This window comes from Pezoporus wallicus, unplaced genomic scaffold, assembly GCF_028554395.1.
Source record: "Pezoporus wallicus isolate ANWC-B61680 ecotype Strahan unplaced genomic scaffold, APGP_CSIRO_Pwel_v1 contig_13809, whole genome shotgun sequence".
In the NCBI taxonomy this organism is placed as follows: domain Eukaryota; kingdom Metazoa; phylum Chordata; class Aves; order Psittaciformes; family Psittacidae; genus Pezoporus; species Pezoporus wallicus.
Genome location: NW_026638706.1, coordinates 293,596 through 311,161, shown reverse-complemented (window position 1 = coordinate 311,161; position 17,566 = coordinate 293,596). Strand labels below are relative to the sequence as shown.

Here is a 17,566-nt window from a genome sequence, read left to right as displayed (position 1 = left end):
TAACAGCATGACAACCTCCATCACCTGCCTTCTGCCAAGAGCCCTTTGCTATGCGATGGCATCTAACCCATCCCTATGTCATGCAGTCCCTGAGATACTCCCAGTCCGGGTATCAGCCCCATCAGGCCATGTACACATTATACATGTACAGAGGGAATCTAAGGACAAGCACAGCTGCAGCTCAGGCCGAGGTGATGTTTAAAACACACCAAGCACACACACAACATCTGTCTGAGGCTGTGTTGGACCCAACAGAAGGTGCTGCAGAGCCCTGGGCCCACTTCCCTTGGGCAGCCACATCTGGGACCAGGTGAAGCACATCTGGTTCCCCTTGTCTGCCAGGCGTTTCTCTACAGTGGTTTTACTGGGTCTTAGATTTTAGGGTCCAGTCTTTGTGCTCAGCTGTTTCCTGATCCCACTCACTATAAAGAGCTCCACGTAGAGCCAGGAACTGAGCCACAACCTGCCTACACCCCTGCCTGAGAGTTTCAGGTACAGACCCATCTTCAATTAATATGATCTGGAGGGGAGAGCTTAGTCTTTAAGGTAGTTAATCTCATCTCAGGATGAAATCCTAGTGGGTTGGAAATGAATCACGATCTTCAGGAGTTTGCTGGAGCATTTCAGATCACAGAGCACCAGAGAAAAGCCGAGGATGCTTCTTACATCCATCTTTTCACGTGGGAAGACAGAAGCATGGATTGGCAGAGATGCTTAATTGAGAGTATGCACAAATCCTGGGACCAGGATTCAAATCTGCCTTCTGGATGCCCCTGATAGTGTCTCCTCATCTGGCTAGTGCTGAAGATGGAGACGAGATGGTTCAGCTGAGGCTTATGGGCTCTGGAGTTACTTCATTGTGGTTGAAAGCCTCTTGGAGCATCCCAGTATGACCCATGTCTATGCATTACCCCTCAGCCCTCCCTTACACAAATCCTCTCTTCTAGCTTTTGAAATTGAAATGGGACCAGGATTCTGTCCCCAAAAACAAATCTCCATCACAGGATCAAGTATTTCCCACCCTTTTCATGCTGTTCCTGCAGGTTGTCACATGTCTGCTGGAGTCCACCCCTAAAGCAGGTGCCTTTCCAGGTTGAAGCTGAGAGAAATATGGGATGAAGGATGCCAGTGTCCATCAATATCATTTATTAATACAGCAGGCAGGTGGAAATCAGACTTTCTCTGAAATACATCAGTCTCTACAGTGGTGGAGTAAATATGAGGGGTCCATACAGGTACCTGGTTTTGGTGAGGGAAACAGCAGGAAGGGGGAAGGACTGCACTCTCATCTGTCTCATCAGTTGAAGGGCCCTCCCCTCCTTCCCTTTGCTTCCCAAAGGGGCTTTGCCTGTCTGAGTTCAGCTCTCAGCACTTGATCCAAAGGTAGATCTATCGAGGCCAGATACTGGCGTGGGAAGCTCCAAGTGGAGCTGCTTTAGCAGCCTTTCCAGGGTACGATCTGCATCTGAAATGAATCTCCAGAGGCTGAATGCACACTGAAGTTAGGATGGGACCTAAAGGAGTCCTGCAGTACCCACCAAATCATCCTTTTGTGCTTTAGGTCTTAGTTTCCACTAGATTCTGCTTTGCCAGAAGAGAAGCATGAATCACTGTAGACAAACTGCTGCTGGGAATGGCCAGAGTCGAGCAAACACTCATAGAAAACAGAACCGAAAGGTAATGGATCATAAAACCTCACCCTGAGCACTGATTTTATGGAAGAGGCACTGCTCCAAGACCTGTCCAAGCTCCATTCCTCTCCAGGTGCTATCCGGGTCTAACCCCTCTCCTTGCAGCCACAGGACAGTCAGGTTCAAACCCTTCTTTGCTCTGTGTGCTGTGAGTTTACAGATCCCACTGTGTTTTTCCAGGTATTTCCACTGTGCTTTGCTCAATCTCCTCAAAAAGAAATTTCCACGCAGTTGCAGCCTCTCTGCTAGCAGTGAATAAGAACAGAGCATACTCATTTTCAGTGTTTTCTCACAGTGTCGAGGGACTTAAGCTTTCCAGGACCAGGTGATTTTCTGCCTCCAGCAAAAGGGATATTTGGTTGGATACCTGGGGACTTCTTGCAAGGCAATGGGAAGCCCCAGGGAAGGAGGATTGGCTTGATGAGAGCGGTTTTCACCCTGCTGGGATGTCAGTCGTGTACCAAGGTCAGGAGAAGGAAAAGCAGAGGGAGGTAAATCGTGGACGGCAGCCAAAGGGGAGTTGGGGCATGGCAGAGACAGCAGGAGCAGATTAAGGGGAGGGAGTTGGGAGAGGTCCTAGATGCAGCAGTGAAGAATCATGCCCTTTCTGCAGTCACTGTTTTCACTTTTTCCCCCTTTTTTTTTGTGGCGATGGAGGATGTGTGCGTGCGCGTGTATATCTAAGAGTGCCCTCCATTGGCCAGACCCAGTCTGCTGCACCGAGATCCCCGTGTCACCAGCGCAACGGAGGAAGGTGGTGGATGCACAAGCCGGGAGGATGCAGGTCCCGCATGGGAGGACTCTTTGCAATGCACAGGAGGGCACGTTGCAGCACTGCCTGCGTTCCATGGGCTCCTCCTACTTGTGCAGAGCTGAAATCCCTGTGCTGTGACGTTGGGCACAGCAATTCGGAGGCATCCATCTGGAAGGTGGTGGGATGGGGTGAATCCGCATTTGGGGCTATTCAGATAAAGGGTGACGGCAGCTGTAGGCAGTCAGGAGCTATCTTCCTGCAGTAATGGTAAACTAAGATGATCCAGGCTGGAGTTTTCCACCACCCTCATGTTCCTGCTTACTTTCTGCATGCATCTGTATGCCCCATGCACACCCCATACCCATCCTAGGGATGCAGGCAGCGTGGGATGTGTGTGAACAGGGAAGGATCAGAGCATCTTGTCCCTGCAACAAACAGCTCACTATGACTAGCAGGGTCCAAAGTTCACTGGAACCAGTGCAAAGCAGATGCCTGAAGCCCTTGGGCAGCCCAGGTAACAGATGAAATGTGATTCAGTCCCTGCTTGGTTTTGTTTAAGCTGTGAAGGTCTGACTTGGGTTGCGTTTCTGAACCGTGCCTGCACCAATGGCTGTTGGGGTGGGATGGCAAAGAGTCAGCAAGAAGGTAGAAAAGATTGCCAAGTCTCTTCTCAGTAGTATGAGGGTGCAGGAGCCAAGCCACAGGTTCACATCTCCATCACCCTCTGCTTCCTCATCTCTAACTCCTGCACAAGGTAACCAAGGCGGAGGGGCCATTGGAACTCAACTTGTCAGCCTTTTCCTGTTAGTTGCTTGGGATGAACAACTGTCTTCTGCAGACAAAGATCATTTCTGCCCTTGGTTTGTCCTTGTGGAATGCAGGCAAGAGACAGCTCAAGGTAATCCCTGATTACCTGTTGTCCCCAAGCTTTGCTCCAGACCAGGCACAGGACTGGAAGGAAGGGTTGTGGTATGTCCCCCCAAGTTGGAGCCAAGGGATGCGATGTCTCCCATCACACAAATTAACAGGAATAGCCCTGCTCCCTAGCCACCACCTGAGGCAGCAACCATGGGAATATGGGCAAATCTGCTTGTGTGCCATAGGAATGTGGTCTCCCACACATTTCATGCATTTAGTATCACTTCCCCAGCTGCAGGCTGGAGCCTCTGGTATAAATCCCCCTCGGGATTTTCCTGGATTACAGGGTACAAGATGGATCTCTCTGCTGAGCTGCAGCAGCCGCTCAACTGCCCATTGCATCTTCCCTTCCCTGCCAGGCCTGACACGTGTGAGTCCCAAGATCCAGGTGCAGAGGGGATTTTGCCTATTCACGTATTCTGCTCTATTCCCACTTCACAAAGAATGAGCTGAAGGAGGAAAACTATGGTTATGTTCCTTATGATGAAACATTCCAGATGGGATTGCGTTCAGGGGAAATCAATTCCGAGACCTAACAACCAGAACAAAGCGTCCCATTAGTGGGTCTCTTTAGTTAAAGTTTGTTGGCTTTTACAGTGCTTTTCCCAGGGAAGGGGCAGTGAAGGAGGATGCTTTGTGCTCGCTGCATCCTCATTCAACAGCAGGTCTGTGGCCAGCGTGAGAAAAACGGGGATTGTGGAGAGCTTGAGGCTTGGGCTGAATCCCATGCACTGAAGTCACCGTTAGGGACTGGATCTCAGTGTAAAGCCTGTCTCCTAATCAGCTCGTTGCTATGGAGGCACTGCTGGCTCCTGCTTCCAGCTGGGAAAGACAGGTTTCCTCATGGGCTGGACCAGAGGTTAAGATGGTCCCTGGCTGGCTTATCAATAGAAAGGTTGGATAGACTTTGGCTTTGCAAAGGTTGCGCCTGCTTACAAACAACACAGAGCTGCTCCAGCACTGCCCTACAGTGAGGGAGAGGCAAACCAGTAGTCCCTTTCAGAGCTAAGCAAGCACATTTCACTAACCAAAGCAGATATTTAAGGCATCCACAGTCATTTACAGGCAAACCCCTCCTGCTAATCAGAATGACCACTCTGGAAACTCATAGGATGCTTGGTTGATGCCTGATGCATCCCCAAAGCAGGCTGTATCCCTGAAATCCGGCCCTGCAGGCAGGCAGGAATCTGGCATAGGAACATGAGCACTGCAGAGCTTTGCAGGCTGCAAACCACTGTCAGGAGTGGGGAACCTGACTCCTGAAAAATTTAAGTGCAGATGCATTTGGACTCCGTGCTGATTAGCGTCAGGTCCAACAGACACTCAGGGATCCGCTGGCAGAGGCTGCAGTGATTTGAGGCTGGGATGAAACAGGGTTTGCAAATAGCAGGTCTGGCTCTCGAGTTGCCTAACCCCCTCTTCCTCAGGAAAGAAAGGCTTTTGCAGACAAGAGGAGATGCAGAGACCAAACTTTGATGTGAAGAGAAACCAATGGGTGAATGTGGAGATGTGCTTGACTTCTTGTCTTTTCCCAGGCACACAGCATGGTCTATGGGCTTCATTTCCTGGTTTTCACTCTCTCCTGGGACTGGGTTTAGCTGCCTGGATTTGCTGGTTATTCATACAGCTGCTGTGAAAGCTTCCTCTGTTTGCAGTCTTCGTAAGCAGAGCTTGGCTGGGGTGGGAGACAGCAGGACTGGTGATGGGAGATGTGAACGCCATGGGGCTGTGCTGAGGGTGAATTGCTGCAATGAAGATGTTTTTCCTCCTTCCGTGCAGCAGGTGCCCCTCTTTATGGATTTTTACCCTAATTTCAGTGCCACTGTGCTCCCTAATCATGGAGAAACACGTTTCATATGATCTGAATTGCTTTGGGGTTGCAGCCCAGGTCAGTGTCAGTGTCTCAGGAGTTGGGCTGCTTGCACTCAGGTTTCAATGCAGAGTCTCTTTACTAACCTGTGGACCACGGAAAGTCCTGAAATCAAAGCAGTAGTCTGATTTGATAGGGGAAACCTTCCCAGGGGTCTGATCTGTCTTATTGAAATAGGGCAGCAGCTCTGGTTTGGAGGCAGCAAAAGCTGCAGGGCCAGGGCAAGCCTCACCCAAGGGGAAACTCCTGATTTCCTCTACCTGGGATGAGCAGTGAAGGAAATGGCTGGGAAGGTAAGAAGGAAAAGGTGCCATGGGTGTATGTGGGAGCAGCTCTGCCCCATGCACTGAGGGTCTGCCCCTTCTGCTTCACAAGCAGCATCCCCTCCCCAAACATGGGGTGCATGCTGCATGGGGATGGGGTACAAAATGAAAAGAGTCCTGCTATTGGCAGTGTTTTCCCCTCTTTCTCCTTCCCTGGAAAGAGGGGAGATGGAGGGAAGGGGGAACAGAAGTGGCTTGGAGGGGTAAGAAAGGGGTGTTTGTGAGAGCACAGAGGGAGTCTCTTTGACATGGACGGGGCACGGGAGAGGGGATCTGGGCAATGCAGGATGGATCTTGCTTTTGCTTGAAGGGGCTTTGGAGGCTGAAGGAGTTCCTGGGGCTGGCAGGGAAGACTCTCACTCTAGAGATGTTCTATGCCCAGCTACAGTACTGCAGGCTTTGGGGTGTCCTGCACACAGGGGTGAAAGGAAAGGTGGATGCCTGACGTGGGAAGGCCTAAAATCTGCTTTATCACCCTTTTTAAGTCCTGTACTGGTTGCATGGCTCCTGTCTGGGCTCAGGGTTAGACCAGGGTTTGGATACTGAACAATACCCTTCCCCTGCACTGGTTTTGTGGAAGGGGATAGAAGAGAGAGAAAAAGAAGGACAGAAAGAACTGAAACAACAGGGGCTTGCAGAAGGAAGAGAGGAAGCAGAGCCCAGCAGCTTCCCTCCTACCCTATCCAGGTTCATCCCGGCTCCATTGGGATGGAGAAGGTGAAATCTCCCTAAAAAAGAGATAAATGATGTTTGCTTTGGGGAGGTGGTTTGAAATCATCGCGGATGCTCTGCTTAGCAGAGTGGTACTGCATGGCATAGGGCACTGGGAAAGCAGGGTTACAGCTATGTTGTGCATCACTGTTAGTCCCTCCTGGGAATGGGAACAACCTCAAACCTGAGACGGGGATGTGAGGCTGCACCTTCTGCCATTGAGATGTGCTGGGGCTGGGGATGCTGTTTGGATTCTCAGCCTCGCAAAGGGTTAAAAAAAAAACCACCCAAACAAACCACAAGAGAAAAAAAAAGACCAAATCCCAAATTTCTTCTCTTTCTCTCTCTCCTCCTTCCCTTCCCTTTTGTTTTTCCAGGTGTTGCTTATGGCCACAGGAGGGAGCTCAAATCCAGACATGGGAGTATTGGCTTGATTTCAGATCCAGAGCCTCTTAAACTCTCGCTTTTCCTCTAAGCTGGTCCCTGTTATGTCCAGGATCTGGCGCCTGCTTGACATTTACTTTGAGTTCCAGAGGACCAGAGACCTAGGATGAGGAGCATTGGATCTGCCCTGAACCTGCTTTTGGTATCGCCACTCTACTTTGTGTGGACCGTGGTCGCTCTGGACCTGGCACAAACTCCCTGCACCACTTTGGTCCAAGGGAAATTCTTTGGGTATTTCTCCTCCTTTGCCGTCTTCCCATTGAACTCCTCTCTCTGCTCTTGGATTATCCAGAACCCTGACCCTCGGAGGTACACTTTGTACATGAAGATTCTAAAACCCGCCGGCATATGTGACCACCAGCACATCCGCACCTACCAGTTTGACTCCTTCCTGGAGTCCACCCGCACCTACCTGGGCATGGAGAGCTTTGACGATGTGTTGAAGCTCTGCGATGGGTCCACCCGCTTTGCCTTCCTCCAGTCCAACAAGCAGTTCCTCCAGATGAAGCAGACAGCACCACCGGGCGTGGAGACCTGGCCCATGCGGTGGAAGCCCACAAAGGCTCAGGAGAGGGACTTCTCAGTGGAGTACCTCGTGGTGGGCAACAGGAACCCTAGCAAAGCCGCTTGCCAGATGCTCTGCAAGTGGCTGGATGCGTGCTTGGCCATCAGCAGCAGCTCCCATCCGTGCGGCATTATGCAGACCCCATGCTCTTGCTCAGGAGGGGAGGTCCTGGATCAGGCCAGCGAGATCATTGGCATCACGAGGAAGAAGGAAGATTGTTATAAGGATGGGATTTACTTGGAGAACTGCATGAGCAGCCCTAAAGACAGCAGCGGAGCGGAGTTTTTGGGTGAGTGGAGGGTGATAAGGGGAGTTTGGGAAGGAGTGAGGGCTGGTCGGGTTCTCCTCTCCTGGGTATCACACTGTCCCCATCACCTCTGTGTCTGACTATGTGGATGACTGGTATGAAAACCTTATTTCCTCGTTGATAGGCAGGTCTGGTCACCTTTGGTGGCTCTTTATGAGCCTTTACATGGAATTGCAAAGCAAGTTCCCCCTAAATACACCCCAAATAGTTTCATTCATTCATTGTGCCTTGCTTGTACTTCTGCTGCCTCAGAGATGCTGAGGGGAGATTCTTACCTGAGGGTGAGCAGTCTTCCAAAGTAATCACAGATGTCCTAGAAAAGGCAGGATCCAAGCTACCTCCTGGGGCAGGCTACACTCAGCAGCCTTATCAACCATTTTAATTCATGGGGAAAACTTGATTCCTGGGTCTGGATTGAGGGAACAGCAACAGAAGGAATACTCAGCTTGTTCTTAGCCTTATTTTCCTTCTGGAGGCTTTCAGACAGAGTATTTGCCATGCTGCTTCTATGGGGTTATTTGGGGCTCATTCCTCAGATGTTTCCATCAATGTTTTAATGGTGATCTTGAGTACGGTATAGGCTAGAAATGGATTAGGGAGGTGGAAGGGGGATGAAAAGAAGGGCTATGAATAAGGGTGAGATGCTCTTGAGGTCTGATCTGGGCACTGTTTTGAGGAGGAAATGGTCATTCCAGAGATCCAACATGTCTTCATCGGTGCTACAGTGTGATGTAAAGCAGAAAGGAATCGGGTGGGCCAAAAGTGAACCCTTTATAACAGTGAAGTGTCAGATCCGCTCTGATGTGTTTATTCTCAGCTCTCATCCCACCTGCCAGCATGTAGGTTATGTAAAGCGGAGGTGTGATGCTAAATAGGAATCTGGGAGGCAGGGAAGGGAGCCTCCAGTTTGGCAGGGTTCAGGATCACACCTAACCCTCACCCCAGGGTCTCATCATCTTCATGTGCTGGACCAACATGTCCTCTGCCACCAGGAGAAAGTTGGTATCCATCTGGGTCTGGACTCTGGGGCTCCTGCATGGCTTTTACAGCCACCCCCAGCAAGGGGGGAATTGCTCAAGGCAAGAGAAGAAGGCTATATTTGCTTGCAGTGGAAAGAAGGTTACCAGGCACAGCTCCAAGCTGTGCAGCATGGTTTTCTTACAGACCGCAGCCTGGCATTAGCAGAGAGATTAATCTATGATCAGGTACTAGTGCTTTCCTCAGTGTATTTGGGGGGGGGAGATTTTGCTTCTCACTGATCTGTGAATCAATACGTGAAGGCACAGAGCCGAGCCATAAATCCTGCATATTCCCTCTCCACATTCCGGATTCCTTTTGCAATGCCCTTTACTCGTGTGTGAACAGCTTGTGAGGAGCACGGTGCTGCCTCCTCGCAATGATGCGAGCTTCGTGAAGTCATTTGGCTTGGGTTGGCTCATTGGGTGATTTCTTCAACGTGACCTTTCCCATCACAACCAAAGGTGAAATTTGAAATGAGATTTTGGGCAAATCCTGAAGCATTCGAGCTTAATATTGGCTTTTGTAAAGATCTTTTCTCATCCAACTCAAGTGCTTGCATGTTCCCAGAACACAAATATGAAAGAGGCTCAGTGGTGGCTGAGTCAAAATCCTTTTTGGGTCTCAAATATTTGTAGATTTTTTTTGCTGGCTGCTCACATCTGCTCCATATTGAAGATACAGAATTATCAGCCTCACTGGTGGGATGCCATCCACATAGAAACGATGCTTGCAGAGTGCCCAGCCTCTCCATGTGCTGCTCTGTCTGTCACTGTGTCTGTTTTGATTCTTGCAAAGGCTTCATCAGGAAGATGGAGGCGAGATCCAATTTGGACAGAGAGCCAGCAATCCCGTAACAGCATTTTGTGGGTGGAATATTTTGATAGGGTTCCCAATTTCCAAGTGCTGATGCTGGTTGTTGCTGTCATTGTTGTCTTGATTGTATTTGTAGCATGTTTTTTTCTCCCCTGAAAGCTTTTTTTTTTCTCCCCTTGCTTCTCTCTGAGTCATTTGTTGTTTCTGGGCCTTTCTTGACACTTCCATCTTCGAACAAATGTATATGTGTGTGTTATGCTAATCCAGCCTGATGAGTTTAAAGCACGTAAGGAACTGCCAGATACCAAGACACCATCCTGAAATGTGGCGCCTGACTTTTCCTGATGTCTCTTTCCTGTATCTTGGATATTTCTGTATCATATAGATGGGTGAAAATCTACAGATCTACCTTGGAAGCAGCTGCGCTTTGGCTCACAGTCTGTGGGTGAGATCCCTTTGAGAAGGTTAAATCCCCATCCTTGCCCGCTGGTGTACCAAAGGGTGGAGAATGCATGTGTCTGGCTGCGTGCTAGATTAGGTGGTGTCTGAAGGCACTCCAGAGCAGGCTGAGAATAGATCTGTTGGGCTGGACATTGGCTTTGGTGGCTGAAGAGCAGAGATGGAAGATGAACTTCTACCAACCAAGACCGTATCTTGGTCGCGGCTGGAAGTAGGAGCATGACCCTTAGCTCTAGAGCTCCTGGTACTCTCAAGAAACAGCGTGATTTCATGCATAACCAATAAGTTTAGACTTGGTTCAGGTAAACAAGGGATGTTTGTGGTCATTTAAGAGTGACTTCACAAAGTAACTCTGCTGAAGTGACCCTGCCTTGTCTGCAGCATCTGTTTTTCAATGTCTGGAGGTAGGAGAGACCACTCCAAACTGCTTCCTGGTTTAGTGAGACACCCTTTTTGCACTTGCTGTCCCACGCAGACGTTGTAGAGGTTACATAGGACGGTGGTGGGAAGAATCTGTCAGGGTGCAGAGGCGGCAGGAGATATTTCTGTGTCTTGCTGCACATGGAGCTTGTCCTGGTGATCAGCAAGACGTGCTTGGAAACGTATTGGCAACAGCAGCCATATCTCCCTATATCTCCCTTCCTTGCTGTAGCTTCCAACAAGTGCTACTCCAGGAAGGCTTGAACAGGGAATCTCTTTTCTAGGAGGAGACAATTCAACAGGGGAACTATTTTTCACCAGCATGAGTTGTCCCTTGGATGACTCAGGCAACATAGGAAGAAGGCAGAAGACTGGTTGTAGATACCGATGTTTAAAGGTGAACTCTCTCATGCGAATGCAAGTTGGCATCCCTGGAATAGACCCCCACACTGGTTTGTGGTAGGAGATCAGTGGGTTGAAACAGGAAAGCTTCCTGAAACATGGAGACTCCATGGGCTGAAAATCCTGGTGACCCTCCAAAATGTGAGCTGGCTTCACTGTAATCAGAGCTGGAGCCTTGCTGATGTGACACTGTAATGAGAGAAGGTTAAGTGTCTGCTTAAGTGCTGTGCTGAGTTAGGCACTTGATGAATGTCGAATTAGTCTTGTCTCCATGTAATCTGTTCCTGGAAGGCCATTGAAGTGCTGCCACGTGTTGGTGGCCCAAAGAAATAACTGGCTTTCTCTGGTCCTTCTGTTCTTTATGACCCCATCCTGGAAGGATCCAACATGCTGACTGTAAAACAGGGTTAAATGTGTGCCCCCGGAATATATTTGCTCCTTGGTAATGTAGATGCCTTCAGAGCTGGAGGGATCCTTGTGTCAAACGAATCCAGTTTCCTGTCTTGGCCAGAGAATTTACTGAATTCATTCCAGCAAAGAACTTGAAACTGGGATGTAAATGGAATTTCTTAGTTCTCAACTAAAGCCTGAATCAAGATATTGCTGGTGTGAAGTGCCAGGGATTTTCCTGCCTCTTCTGCTAAACTTTTCCATTCATTTGCTGTCCTCATTGCTCTGAGCAAATACAGACCTTCCTTCCTCATACATGCTCATCACTTCACTTCTATTTTGTTAGTGGTGTTTCACCTTTCAGCCCTTAGATGTTTTTCTACCTCTGTATGCTAGATTAAGAGGTCATATAGCACCCGTTCTCTCCTGTTTGAAGAAGCATTTATAGACACATGAGCAAGTTGCTGCTTAACCTCTGCTGCATTAAGTAGTCTGAACTCCACAAATGCCTCCCTGCAGGACCCGTCCTCCAAAACTCAGTTGTTGTTGGGAAACTTTGCCTCGTGCTTGGCCTGTTCTGCAGCTCAGAACATGATGTCTCCTCAGCAGGGCTGAGCTTCTGCATGGCCCTATGGCTGAGCGACTTCTGAAGAGGGTCTGTGGTGTGGAAGAGCAGTCAGAGACGTAGGGATAAATGAATGAATTGCCATCCTCCCTGCTGCAGCAATCAAGTTCTGTGGCACAGTGCTCCTCCCCTTGACCCTTCCCCAAGGGCAAGAATAATATGATAAGTGATTTCCTATGTTTCTGGTGAGTTTAGTGACCATCAAAGCTCAGAGACTGATAGAGAGTTGTTAGTAATTGCCCAGGATCAGGCTCTCAAACCTCTCTTTGACATCTTCAGCTCGTTCTTAGCCTTCAGCTCCTTCTTACAACACAGTGTACAACACTTTACTCTTCCAACTAGAGTCCCCCAGGCCCAAACAACAGCTGAGCTTGCAGAGGAAGGTGTTTGGCTTTAGATTTGCCTCCGTTTTGGGTTTGCGAGCCAAATGGCCAAGGGATTTGGATGGATGAGCTTTCATTGCCTCTCCTCCTCCTGGCAGGGACTTGCTGAGTGTGCTTGGGGAAGGTGTGCTCCTTTCCAGCTCCTCGCTTCTCCATCTGTGTTTGCCCTTGCTGTCTAGTCTGTGCATCCCTGAGTGCAGAGCTTGGATACAGTGCAAGATCACCAGAGAAACATGGGACAAGGAAGGGTTGAGTTTTGTTCATGTGTTAAATTTCCCTGTTCTAACCCCAAAAAGCATTGTGGATTTTGTCTGAATCTCCCCAGCCTAAGCCCACAGCTCATCAACTGTAAGCAGGAGCTGATACCAGTTCACAGCTTCTAGAGGAGGAGGTTGAACAGAGCCTGGCACTTTGCAAGCAGATCACCTTGTCTCCTGCAGTGAATCCCCGCTGGACCTATATGAGGGTGTCTCTCTTGCATAAAGTCAGTGGGGTGTCCTATGGATAGGACAAGTGTGGGATACTCCTTCCTGGGTGCTGAAAAGGGAAGATTCTGACTCAGTTTAAACAGTCAGATCTCTACGATCTGTACAAGCCCTGCCTGCCCAGCAGTTTTCCTCCGAAGTTACTAATCACCTTGTTAGAATAGAATAGAATAGGATAGGATAGAATAGAATAGAATAGGATAGGATAGGATAGAATAGGATATGCTGTTTTCGGTTTGAAGGGGCCTACAGTGATCACCTAGTCCAACTGCTTAACCAGTTCAGGGCTGACCAAGAGTTAAAGCATCTTGTTAAGGACATTGTCCAAACGCTTCCTAAAACACTGTCAGGCTTAAGCCAGCAACCACCCCCTTAGGAAGCCTGTTCCAGTGTTTGGTTACCCTCTTAGCAAAGAAATGCTTCTTAATGTCCAGTCTACACCTCCCTGGTGCAGCTTTGAACCATTCACACCCATCCTGTCACTGGATCTCGGGGAGAATTGGGCATGAGTTAAGAGTACTGCGGTCCTCCCAGTGGCAGAGCAGAGATTTCCTGTGTGTGTGCTGTTTGAGAGCTAATTTCACTCATGCATGTGTCTGCATGGAGATGTCCTATTTGGAAGATGGAGGGGGGGGGAGAGGAAAATGAGTAAAGTAAAGTTCCATTGTGAACCCAACAGCTTGTGAACATGATCACAATGCAGAAACATCAGCAATTATCATCTGAATGCGCTATTGTGGTAACAGGGAGACTAAAGGTGGAATTAATATCCAGTTGCTGAGGGAATTTCACAGGCAACTACTCCCATTACTGCTATGAGGGGGCTTTCACCAGTGGCAGCCTAGTGAAAGGCTCAGCTTTTCAGTTATGCTTTTTGATATGGTTCGATTCGCCGTTGTTTAACATCCTCTCGTATTCAGGACCCATAGCAAAATGGTTTGCATGGGAATGCAAGAGTTTTATATGGGAATACAGGGTGAAATTTAGATTCAGGGAAACACAGACACCAGATTCCAAATAGGCACACCTGCAACGTAGTTGTACAGCTTTAAGTGCTAAATGTGAGAATGAGGATGGTAGTTCCGGAAGGGAGGGTGGACAGAGACAATCCTGGCCCTTTCACCACCCTGAAAACCTGATGTATTTAGGCAATGGAGCAGGCTAAAATGGGAAACATTGCCTTTCCAATGGGATTCTATCCATGGAGGTTTTCACGTGTCTGAGTTGCCTTTGAGGTGTGTGACATCCATGGGTTTCCTTGGTGGATCCTGTCTGTCATGGACGATACAGCTATGGGGTTTCTCTCAGATTTCCTTGTGAAGAAGTTTTCCCTTTTTCAGTGCTGGTCATCTCTTATCCAGATACAGCTCCAAAGGATTTTGGGTGAAGCCAGGACTTAGCAAAGATGGTGCTTAACCCGTCTGCCTTAGGGATAGATCAGACAACAGATCCAAGAGGAGAGAAGGGCTCTGACTTTGCCTAATAGGACAAGAACAGAGGCTTAGCAGGATTGAGAGCTTATCCATGAATACCCTTAAGTGTGAACATGGGTTCTCTAAGCAATCTCTTTCCATGCTAGGCAGAGCATCACTATAACCTCTGCAACTCATCTCTTCTCCCTTTCTTTCCTTTCCCCATTCTGATAATCAGTGGCATTTTACACCTCTATAGGTGCTGATTCTGTCTCCTGTGAGCCCATCTTCCCCCAGGACAGTACTGAAGCAGCTTGGGCTAAATAGGTTGGAAAACTGGTTTGGGATTCTCAGCAGGTATTGTCTAGTGTGGCACTTGAACCTGGGGAGGATTCAGCAGCTCTGTGTCCTTGGAGTGGCTGTGTCAATGTCACCTCCAGTCCTTGAATCTCCATATAGCACACTCTCTTCTTGCTCTCACTGCAGACAGCAATTTGATACTGATATTCTACACTTCAGCCTTCCATCAGGATGAAACAACCAGGCTAGGCAAGGACGTCCTTTAGAGCATCATCAGAATTGCAGATCTGTTGTGTTTAAATAGATTCCTTTTTGTTCCCTGGCTGGAGTTTTGATAGAGCAGTAATTGCCACACACCTCATTAAGCTGAATGCTCTCAATAGGTCTTGAGTGGTCTGTGCCATTAAACAGTTACTGGCTTGGGATATTCCTAGTGTTTAGAAGCAGTAGGGAAGGGACAAGGAAGCCTCCAGTGGAAACTGGGCTGCCCTGGCAGGGCAGTTGGGTTTTCCCATCATTTTGGGGGTAGTTTGAGCTGTTTTCTCCCTGCTTTCATCCACATGAACACCAGCAGCAATGGGGAACAGGCACTGAGCAGCTGGTGTTGATTGCTGTAACTGCTGTAGCAGTTTATGTGCACAGAGATGATACAGCAATGGATATGGGCCTGCAAGAAGCATGGTAGGGTCCTAAAACACAGGGATGAAGTTACTATCAAATAGTATATTTGATAATATTATCAAATAAAAGGGAGTTGCATCCCTCCCTGTGTCCTCTTTCTGGGGGCAGAGGTTTGGGTATCTTCGTGCTGAAGGTGCCCAAACCAAAGACAGACTGAAGTTTAGTGTATGGTGTTGAAAGCAGAAGAAACAGCTTAGAGTATGGGTGCTTTCCCTACTTGGTTTTATTGGTCCTGCTTCTGAATCCGAAGTGAAGGACCAAGATGCAGGTTATTGGCCTTTTAGCTCTTGTTGAGACCCTGGGACTGATGCAGAAGCATCTTTGACATCAATCTGTCCCTAGGCAGGGTTGCTGTTTCAAGAGCTACTAGAGGCTAGGATAGGACATGGTCTATGATGACTTCATCATGTGTCCCTGTGTCTCCTGTCCCCTGGATTATACCCAACCATGTAAAAGGCATTATTCAGTGATTTGTGTGCGCTTCATATCCAGGCCTATGTGCTGTCTCATATGTGTCCCCTTCCCATAACTTGATTCTATTAGCCATTTTCACCTATACTTGTTATCTGACCCAGACTATGAACAGAATCCCATTTCTACTAGTTCTGTGGTCAGAAGTAGAAGTGTGGAAGAAAGGCATTGCAGGATATGTGCCACATGGAAGACTGCAGCGCAGGTTCAGGATGGCCATCAGAGACCTCTGTATGGGACCAGCCTAGAGCCCAAATGGGAAAGGAAGTAGCTCTGTTGTTGTTCAGAATGCTTCTTGGCTTTAAAGGTAGTGCCCATATAGGGCAACCAAGCTAAAAGACAAGGATGTTGTGCATGTGTACCTACCTTCAGGCAAAATGGTCCTGAAGAGGAAAAGATGCAGGGATCAGGTCAGTCCCTGGGTAACTATAGAGACTGCTAAAAGTGGCATGCTGTCATTTCTGCTATTCAAAATAGGGCTTTGTGAATAGTGGAAAGGATGAAGCCTGATTTCCTACTATGTGAAGCCCTGTATTCCCCTACTGTGACAATCACAGCTTCTTCCATTGCTGCTGATACACAAACCATTGATGACCCTCGTCTTCCACCAATGCCCATGGGCTTGTCCTGCTAGCAGCACCCTTGTGGGTCCCCTAGTCACGTTCTGAACAGGAGGTAACACATCTGGAGCATTGCTGGCCTGGATGGTGTGTGAAATAAACCAGGTAATTGCTGTAATAGCTGTGTTTTTGGTGAGTGGAATCACTTAGGCTGACCTCTCTGCATGTACAAACCAGGATGCAAATGGAGACACCTGAATGAGTCTGTATGTGCTGCACAGGGCTTGTGCATAGGTACCCACATCTGAGCTGGGTGACATGGCCTCTTGCCCATGGCAGGGGGTTGGAACTGGGTGATCTTAAGGTCCTTTCCAACCCAAAGCATTCTATGATTCTATGGGATCAAGGAGGCAGAAGTGCGTTGCTCTTTCTCTATGATTTTGCTTGGATTACGTTCATTTAATTTTACCTTCATGCTGAAAGGTAAGCTCTCTGCTATGGGCACAGTCTAGGGTGAGGCATCCCTGCCCACGGCAGGGGGCTTGGAACTTGATGATCTTAAGGTCCTTTCCAGCCCAAACTATTCCATGATTCAGCAATTAAATAATTGAATGCTCCTCTGGCAAAATGAACTATCTCCTGCCTTTCTTGTGTTTTACCTCTTCCTCTCCCTCTCCCCCCCCCCCCCTTCTTTTCCCCTCTTCTTTCTTCTTCCCTCTGGTGAGATAAGGCTGCAATTCCTGAAAGCCATTTTAAATATTCATGTTTTAATTAATGGACTTTATTGCATGGACTCTAAATAAGATAATAAAAAGTCTGCCCGAGGCACAACACATTTTTTTTTGTGTTGTTTGTTCTTGAAAGGGGACTAAGAAGTAAAAAGCTTAATATGTTTCCTCAACAGACATTTGAAAGATACACAGAAATCAGAGCCATGGGTCATTTAGCCAGTGGGTTCTTCATAATCCACGTGCTGCTGAGTATCGTTTTGCAATGTGCCATAGAATCATAGAATGGTTTCGGTTGGAAAGGGCCTTAAGATCATCCAGTTCCAACCCCCTGCCATGGGCAGGGACACCTCACACTAGACCATGGCACCCAAGGCTCTGTCCAACCTGGCCTTGAACATTGCCAGGGATGGAGCATTTACCACTTCTCTGGGTAGCCTGTTCCAGTTTGGAGCATGGTGTAAATCCACGTGTCTCTTGCAGGGACTGAGTCCTCTGGATGAACACCAGTCTCTGTAATGGGGAGAGGAAGACAGTGATTTGGATCTAAAGGATGCGTGAGTAGAGATAGAAGCTGGGCTGTACTTGGGGCTGAATGCATCCTTTTGAATCCTGGAAACTGAATGTGTTTGGTTTAGTTTGGATGGTGTTTTTGACAAAAGAAAATAGAAGGAAGTCTTGGACCAGTTCTCTTCCCCAATATTTCTGGGTTGAAAAGACCAAATATTGACTGTATATTTCTGAAATGGATTTTGCTTTTACTGAAGACAAACAAGTCAATTGAATGCTTGAATCTGTGAAACATCTGGTATTGCCAGTTATGTATTTTTGCCA

The 17,566-nt window shown here is 48.2% G+C and overlaps 1 protein-coding gene across 2 annotated transcripts in view; it reads left to right on the top strand.

Annotated features, from left to right (window-relative positions):
- Positions 1-17,566, top strand: part of ADGRB1 (adhesion G protein-coupled receptor B1) — a 283,293-nt gene that overhangs the window by 74,637 nt on the left and 191,090 nt on the right. For both annotated transcript variants that reach the window (XM_057412111.1, XM_057412112.1), the window contains exon 2: positions 6,645-7,565. In XM_057412111.1, coding sequence (XP_057268094.1) covers positions 6,818-7,565 — 748 coding nt within the window. In that variant the 5' untranslated portion in view covers positions 6,645-6,817. The remainder of the gene's footprint in view (positions 1-6,644; positions 7,566-17,566) is intronic.